Genomic DNA, 8,882 nt, shown 5'->3' with positions numbered 1-8,882 from the left:
AAAAGAAGACGACGTGGTTGTAATTGTCTTTTCATCGACAATCAAACAGACGACGTGGCGAAAGATGTCTTGTCACCGACCAAGAAAGAAGGGCTTGCCAAAAACATGTCGGTGAAATGCACCTCACTGAAAGGTTGACACTTTGGCGGGCAAAAGCCCGCACATAGAGCCTATCGACTAATAATAAAATAATTAAAGTTATCATTTTCTAATAAAAATAAAAATTCATATGTTTATGTAATAAATAAAATAACTCCCAAATAAATAAAATAATTCTCTACAAATTTTATATCTATATTAATTATCTAACATTAATCCAATTAATTTATGTAGGTTGATTATTTATTTATTATTATTATTTAAATTACTACAATGATAACAAAGTGGATAATGGCATGAGCCTATTAATTGTTAACAAAAATAATTAAAAATATTAAACAGCCAACAAAATAATAAAGATGAAAATTTATTATTACTTAATACATGATAGATGAACAAGTTTCCACCCACTTTAAAAATATCAATTTTTACTTTCAAAATTTTATCATACCTAGTTAAATTAAAAATAATATCTTAATGTCAGCCTATAAAATAGCAAGCGAACGGCCACATCGTCTACACAATTTGAGCGGGCCTTTTTCAGAATTTAGTAAATAAACACCTCGTGAATAGTCTTGACTTTTCAGCGATACAACTTCTCCCATGTTAAAAATCAAACAAAGACCGTTGGATCTACAGTCCATCCGACGGCTATGAATTAAGTGGGAACAAATTCAAATTTGAAATGTTGAACGGTTAGATGGTTTGAAAATTACAAGCAAGTTACCGTTAAGAGTGTAAGGGAGCGTGAGTGTTTTTTTTCGTTGAGAATGTCCAGAGAGGGGTTCATTTTTCATTTCATGTGTACCTAATATTATTTTTGGGCATTCTTGAAGCGTTTGGATGATCTTATGGACAATAAATTTCAATCATTGTTGATGGAGAGTTGGAGCCCAGAACAAGGTAAGTAGTACCCAAGTCATCTATTTACACCCAAATCTAGTGAGTTATTCTTCCTTGAAATCCATCTGCTCTACAATGTCTGCCAGCTTTTCATTTGAAGAAGTAGAGTAGAAAACAATAGTGGGTATTCCAAGAAATACGAATTTGGTGTTTTGTGCGTGTGCAGGGGTTTCGCCAGATTTCGTAGTGTGTGGGGGCTCTCCTGAAATGGAATTTGAGGCACAGGAGAACAGTTTTTCCTTCAATTCCAAGATTGAAGAACATGATCTTGGTCAATACGATTTTTCTGAGAGAAAATTCGAGGCAGGAACAGAGGCAGATTGCTTGATCTTGAATCCTGAGGAACAGCAAGATCAGAGTCCGAGTAAGATGGGTTTTCCAGAAATGGAAGTGGAGGCAGAGACAAATTGCTTCTCCTTCAATCCTGAAGAACAGCAAGATCAGAGTCTGAGTAAGATGGGTTTTCCAGAAATGGAAGTGGAGGCAGAGACAAATTGCTTCTCCTTCAATCCTGAGGAACAGCAAGATCAGAGTCTGAGTAAAATAGGTTTTCCAGAAATGGAAGTGAAGGCAGACACAAATTGCTTCTCCTTCCATCCTGATGAACAGCAAGATCAGAGTCTGAGTAAGATGGGGTTTCAAGAAATGGAAGTGAAGGCAGATTGCTTTTCCTTCAATTGCCAGGAGAAGCAAGAAGATCAGAGTCTCACGGTCGCCATGTTTCCAGAAGTTCATTCCCCTCTAGCAGCCGAAGGGTGGTCTGAAATACCCCTGAAGACTCCCATTAAAAAGGAAGAGGAAGAAGCTCATTTCACCACTCCACCTCATACTGGGGTTGAGGGCATAACTCTTGACGTTCCTGCTCCTGCATCCAGTGGCTGCAGTTTGGAGGATAACGGGTGCCAAACTGACATTTACTCGGAATCTGATGGCTCTGAAAATCCCACTCTCTGCAATTCACTAAGACTTGTAACAGGACGCCAAGATATGGAGATTTCTAAAGGTATCTTCTATTGAATCCCTTAGGTTTTTTGTCGGTTCCTATCTATCACTTTTCTTTCTAGGGAGCATGTTGAAACATGTCTCTGAGGTCCTTCATTACATATACAGATTTCTGTCACATGTTGGCATCGATCATCTGACTGCATTTGTTTATATATTGTAGTCTAGGGTTTGTAGCGATGCACAAACATGTACAAAGACACATTTTCTTTTGGCTCAGATGCCAATGTCTGTGGGGAATGTCATCCCTTTTATTCACATGTCACTTGGGTAGAGAAGAAAGCAGCTGGATTGAAACTTCTTTAGCTAGCACACTGCACACACAAATGAATGTTCTTGGATGAAGATTATTTATTCAAGGACTTCTTGTAGTGAATTACCAATTTCTTGGTGCCGTGGTGTCTACATGCTAAATTTGGTCACATGTTAATTGGATAAATGAGGTTTTCCATAGACAGATGCTCCTATTCTTAGATGCAGATTATTCCTCCTAAGGAATCCCTGGTAGTATTACTCCATGAGGTTATTGCTGTAGGATATCTGTTAGTCGATCAACTGATTGCATTTGCCTACTAATGTTACCTGATGTTGCTTCGTAAATGATAGATTTGTTTTTCTTTCATTACCTTTTATGTTTAAATAATGCCCATTGTTCATGTGGTGAATAATTGCAGAAAATACAATCATATTCATAAATGCTGGAGAACAGCTAGCAGGAATTGATTTTCAGGAAGATTTGTATTTTGTTGGTGGAGATGTGATAAGAACAGAGGAGGCTATTGTAGAAAAGGAAGTTTCATACATATATCAAACAGCTCGGTATGGGAACTTCTCATACGTAATTGGGGATCTTCCTGCTGGGCACTACATTGTCGATCTTCACTTTGCAGAGATAATCTTTACAAATGGTCCCCCAGGGATGCGTGTTTTTGATGTCTTTATACAGGAAGAAAAGGCAAGATAACTGTATTCAGGTTATATGAAAGCTTTCTTTGTTTCCTAGCAATAGTGCATGTTTTTATAAGATAAAATCATGGTGCAGGTTCTATCTGAGTTTGATATTTATGCTAGAGTTGGTGCCAATACTCCTCTTGTCCTGATGGATGCTCCAGTAAATGTAATTGATGGAGGAAATATAACTATTGGATTTAAAGCTATCATTGGCAGCCCCATTGTCAGTGCAATATGCATAAGACAAGCACCTCAATTTGGTATAAACTCAATTTTCCAATTATTGCAATCAGAATGTATTTTATTCATGGGTGTAGATGTTTCCACATTATGGATTGAGCATGCAAAAGTTTGATATACTACTGACAGAAGTAAGCTGTAGGTGAAAAAATAAAAGTTCAGTCCCATGTTGGAGAAGAAAATTCAAGGCAAATGGATCAAGTCCAGGAACTGATACCAGGCGAAGATGACAGCAATCAGAAGGTAATGATGAGATAGACGGCCTTTATTTCTGGTCATCTTATAGCAGAAAAAATTACAAGGATGATTTTCACAGCCAAAGAATGCTAATTTTTTAAACATCGTTGGTTTTATGCTGACTTAATACTATAGGGTACAGTAGAGATTTTTTTATCTTGAATTACAAAATGTGCGTCGATGGTTTTTCAGTGTAGAGGCAGAAATTGTAAAACTGCTCTGGAGTACAAAAGGAAGTTCGAAGAGCTTCATAAAGATTTTGAATTGAAGAAGAAAGAATGTCACGAGGCATGGTTATCCCTGGAGGACACCAATCGACAACTTGAAAAACTAAGGAATGAACTGATGCGCAAATCCATGCATGTGGGCTCCTTAGGTACAAAGGAGATTGACCTTACATTGCTAACTTCAGCAATTCTATGTCAATTTGTGATTTGGTATTGATTTTGTAACAACTTCTCTATGTTTTTACAGCTTATGCTGTGGAGGGTCAAGTGAATGAGCTAAGGGATCTTCAGGACAAGCATGAGAGGGAGAAGAAATTGTGGGTCTCTAAAGTCCATCTATTGAGTGATAAGCTCAAGGTATGGTAACCATATTTTGTATCATCACAGTACATATTTTTCTTTATGTACCAAATGTGTAATCTGAGCATGATTTTGATTTTTTTCTGGGGAAAGCAGATGTTGAAGAGTGACTGTGTTAAAGTATCAGAAGAGGCCAGTTCTTATGTCTCATCATTTGCTGATATGAGTGGAATGACTTCTGCTGTGCAAGCTCTACGTGAGTTTTAAAATGCTTGAACTATTTTTTACTTTTCATCTTAAAGCTTCAAGGAACTGCTATTTATTTGAAAAAAATGTATTTTGCAGTTGATCAGCATGAAGAACTGAAAGTCCAGTTCATTGAACTAAAAGCAAAGTTTGTAGAAGAATGTAAGGAACGCAAACAACTCTATAACAAATTGCTGGAGCTCAAAGGTATGTAAACTGTTTCATAATTTTTATTTTACCTGAAAACAATGAGGTCAGATGCTGAGGTCGTAGTTGCTTTTGTTTCTCTCCAGGAAACATTAGAGTCTTCTGTAGGTGCCGCCCATTGAGTGCCGAAGAGGTCATGCAAGGAGCTGTTTCTGTAGCAGAGTTTGATGCTGCCAAAGACTGCGAGATCAGCATACGAGCAAACGGGGCTCCAAAAAAAGTCTTCAGATTTGATTCAGTTTTTACCCCACAGGACAATCAAGGTAAATGTTATTTTCAGACAAATATTTCAGTTGAAATTAACTATTTAAGAGAAGAGTATATCTGAAAAGGATGCTTTTATTGTCATGTCAAGCAGAGAAGTGCACGAGTATGTTTAAAAATAACTCATTTATCACCATTGTTGTTCTGGCAGTGGATGTTTTTGCGGACACTGCACCTGTTGTCGTTTCAGTTTTGGATGGCTACAACGTTTGCATTTTTGCATATGGACAAACCGGAACTGGGAAGACATTTACAATGGAGGGAACAGAAGAAAACCGAGGTGTAAACTATCGAACATTGGAGGAGCTCTTTAGAGTAGCTAATGAGAGAAAAGGGCAATTCAAGTATGATATCTCTGTTAGTGTTCTAGAAGTATACAATGAGCAAATCCGAGATTTGCTTTCAGCTCCTACTCAACAAGGACAAACCATAAAGAAGTAAATCCTAAACACATTTAAGGGTTAACATTTTTTCCAATTAGGTTTTCATGATATAGCTCTCAAATATTGATAAAAAGTCAAATTATTTGAAATTGTTGCATGTGCTTTTGATAGGTTGGAGGTAAAGCAGGTAGCTGAAGGGGTTCATCATGTTCCTGGGCTTGTTGAAGCACAAGTGCATAGCATGAGTGAGGTCTGGGAGGTATTGCAAACTGGAAGCAGTGCTCGAGCTGTTGGCTCAACTAATGCTAACGAACACAGCAGTCGTTCTCACTGGTATGTGATACCCCTGAAGATAATTGATTCAAATTTGTAATGCTTTGTTCCGACATAAATCAGGTTTTTGATACCCTTGAACATAACCGCTTAAATTTTTTGATGTTGTTTCTCTGTCTTGGAGAAAATCATTGTTTTTAATACTCCTTCAGATAAATCCTTTGAATATTTTATGTTTTGTCCTGTGCAATGGATGTAGGTCATATATCTGATTTTCAGTAAGTCCTTATCTATTGGTATTTTGCAGTATACTTTGTGTGATGGTTAGAGGTGAGAATTTGATTAATGGAGAGTGCACCAGAAGCAAGCTTTGGCTCGTGGATCTTGCAGGGAGTGAGCGAGTAGCTAAAACTGATGTTCAAGGGGAACGCCTTAAAGAGGCACAGAACATTAATAAGTCACTCTCTGCACTTGGGGATGTGATATCTGCTCTAGCAACCAAGAATAGTCATATTCCATTCAGGTTTGTTTGACAACACAATCTCTTTCCCTCTATATGTTTTATGTTTTTATACATTAAAATAGCACATTTTTCTCAATATCTATTATCTACTGTTTGGATACAGAAACTCCAAGCTAACACATCTGCTACAAGATTCATTAGGTGTGTGTCTTTCCTTTCTAACTTTTTGCCTACTAGATGTATTAGGATTTCTATTTTCTTTATTCAGTTGCTACTCTGTTCTGAGCTGATTAAAATAGTTCAAGACATCTGACATTAATTATATTTGCAGGAGGCGACTCAAAAACTCTCATGTTTGTACAAATTAGTCCTAATGAAAATGATTTAAGTGAAACACTGTGCTCACTCAATTTTGCTAGTAGAGTTCGAGGAATAGAGCTTGGTCCTGCTCGGAAACAAATTGATTCAACTGAGCTTTTGAAGTATAAACAGATGGTAATCTCTATACATGGCTCTTAAAGAAAATGCATACACAAAATACAGCTTATAATCACGCTGTGCATTTAACCATTTTGGAACATTCATTATATGATGAACTTACTGCTGAAATCTGTGCAGGTTGAAAAGGCCAAACATGAAGGGAAATCAAAGGATGCTTCAGTTAAGAAGATGGAAGAGACCGTACAAAGTTTGGAGGCAAAATTGAAGGGAAGAGATCAGGCATTTAAGAGTCTTCAAGATAAGGTTTATATAATGCTGGGTTACTTTCGTTGATAATAGGAATAAGCTGAAATGTTTAACCTACATTAAAACTTTTGTTGGTATGTGACAGGTGAAAGAATTAGAAGGACAACTTGCTGCTGAGAGAAAGGCTCGAATAACTCTGGAAGCTAAAGTTAAAGAGCAACAGCAACAACAGGCAGAAAAATTATCTGAAAAGCCACCTCTAATGCGTCTCAAGAATGTCAATGAAGCCAGTGTATTAAGAAGAGACTTGGTCAACCTCTCAGATCCTCTGACTGAAAATAGACAGAGGTACAATACCCTGGATTGTAGTGGAGGAAAGCCACAGGATAGTGAGAACCTCCTGAGAAACGGCATGATTGATCCTTATTCCAAAGAACAGAAGGAGAATAACACTGGGCTTTGTGATGACATTCAGAAGCCTATGCCAAGGAGAACAGGCAGAGCTTCAATATGTACGACAACTCGAAGAACATCAATTGTTCCTCCTGCAAGGCGAGTCTCAATGGTCCCCTTACCAGTCATACGAAAAGATTGTGTAATGGATACAAATACAGCATCTAAAATTAATGAGGATGAAGCAGTTACTAACAAGGAGTCTTTTGCTTCTAATCGAAACCCCGTCTTGATGGCAAATTCCAATCAGGATCCAGTTATGTTACCTACTTCTACTCCTGTGAGCTTAAGAGGACTTAGGACTTCTAACACACTTAACAGATTGCGCCGTAGTATTCACAAGAAAGTTCAATTAAATTCTCCCCTTCTGAGAGGGCAACACAATGATCTCGCTGCTGGTGAGAGAGCGAAGTTGCCACCACTCGATACTAATAGAATCAGACGGTTAAGCTCAGCCAAAACCTGGGGAAGAATTTCTGGCACTGGAAATCTCTCTGCTCAAAGAGTATTGTGTTCAAACAAATCTGGCATGAAGCCTCCAACGCAGCTGAAAGAAAAGGAGAGAATATGGAACAGGTAATGCAGCAGCTATTTTTGGCTGCATTGCATGATCAATAGGAGACTCCTCCCTGTAAAAAAGTAGGAAGATTTTTTACTACTTGTTTTTTTAAGATTTATACTTGTATACTCTAGGATATTCTTTTAACCTTGGCAATCTGCCAGTTTGTTGGCTGCTGCTTACTTAAAATTATCCACACTTAACATATCTTTGTGGCTAATTTCATCTATAAAGCCAAGGCAACAATCAGATGGTTGGAGTCACTATTCTCTAGCTTATGTCTGCACTGTAGTTGGACCTGTAATCATGGATTGTGCTTCCCTAACAAATCTTTCTTTGTGTAAGATTGACCTCCCTTGTAAAAGTATTGCCATATATTCTGTCATTGCTTCATACATTATGCAGTTTGTTCTTTCCTTGAATGGGATGTTCGAGTTGTTGGTATGACAAAGACAGGATGCATAGGTATCAAAGTGTATTTCTATTTAGCTCTAGTTACATTTGCATTCAGAGTGCTTGCAACATTTTCTCTACTTTATTTATGCTAGTGAAGTGTACTTGACCTGCTATCCAAGGTTGTGTTGCTTTTTTGCTGTGTACTGCCTCACAAATACATAGCCTTCAGAGTGTATGGTTTCTTTCAGTGCTGACTTACAGGTGTGCAGATTGCTTATGAAAAATTACCACTCAGCTATTTAGTATATCATTATTTGGCTTTTCTCTTTCAAGTGAGGTCAGTATGTGAATGTAGTTATGATATTTGGTTCTCTTCAAAAGAGCTTATGCAGTAGGTGAATTCACACATTTAAGAATGGTTGTTTATCCTCTTCCCCCTCATAATGCCAATCATAGATAAACTATACAGAACTTTCTATAAGAGCATGCGAAAGAATGAATTGGAGACCAAAAATAAAACGTTCACTATTTTCTGTTTACAGATTTCAACTGAAGTCCCCCCCACTTTAAATCGGCATTCCACTATCATCTAGTAAAATAATGTTTGCAAGAAATTATGAGGTTTTGTTACAATCATGATTACAAAATAGTAGAGGCTCTTTAAAAGATTAACTGGAACTAATACAAAGCAATTTGATCTTTTTAGTTAACGTGCAGAGGCTGTAATCTTGGATGGGAGAAATTCTTTTTAGCACAAATTCAGTGCTTACCCAGTGCACCTGGTTAAACATAGCTGATATTTTCTTAATAAATCAAAGCCAAATTAAAGGGCAATACAGGTTCTTCGATGTGACCAGAGGCATTAGGCATTCAAGTACAAATAATTTAACTATTCCCAAACAACCATGCCAATAAGTTTTGAAAACATGGAGAGTTTACAATCTTTTGCATGCCACAACAAAAAATTTGACAAACTAATTTTCCACGATACA

The 8,882-nt window shown here is 37.3% G+C and overlaps 1 protein-coding gene across 1 annotated transcript; it reads left to right on the top strand.

Moving 5' to 3' along the window:
• Nucleotides 1-830: 830 nt before the first annotated feature.
• Nucleotides 831-7,894, top strand: LOC131068566 (kinesin-like protein KIN-14R). Its single transcript, XM_058003790.2, has 17 exons — nt 831-1,002; nt 1,169-2,005; nt 2,679-2,959; nt 3,047-3,215; nt 3,338-3,438; nt 3,625-3,808; nt 3,907-4,016; nt 4,116-4,215; nt 4,305-4,412; nt 4,499-4,675; nt 4,828-5,113; nt 5,231-5,392; nt 5,640-5,855; nt 5,959-5,996; nt 6,127-6,290; nt 6,414-6,539; nt 6,628-7,894. The coding sequence occupies exons 1-17, from the start codon at nt 951-953 to the stop codon at nt 7,513-7,515; spliced, it is 3,999 nt and encodes a 1,332-aa protein (XP_057859773.2). The 5' UTR covers nt 831-950; the 3' UTR covers nt 7,516-7,894.
• The last annotated feature ends 988 nt before the right edge of the window (nt 7,895-8,882 follow it).

Source organism: Cryptomeria japonica, chromosome 11 (assembly GCF_030272615.1).
Source record: "Cryptomeria japonica chromosome 11, Sugi_1.0, whole genome shotgun sequence".
NCBI classification, from domain to species: domain Eukaryota; kingdom Viridiplantae; phylum Streptophyta; class Pinopsida; order Cupressales; family Cupressaceae; genus Cryptomeria; species Cryptomeria japonica.
This window is presented reverse-complemented; position numbering and strand designations above follow the sequence as displayed.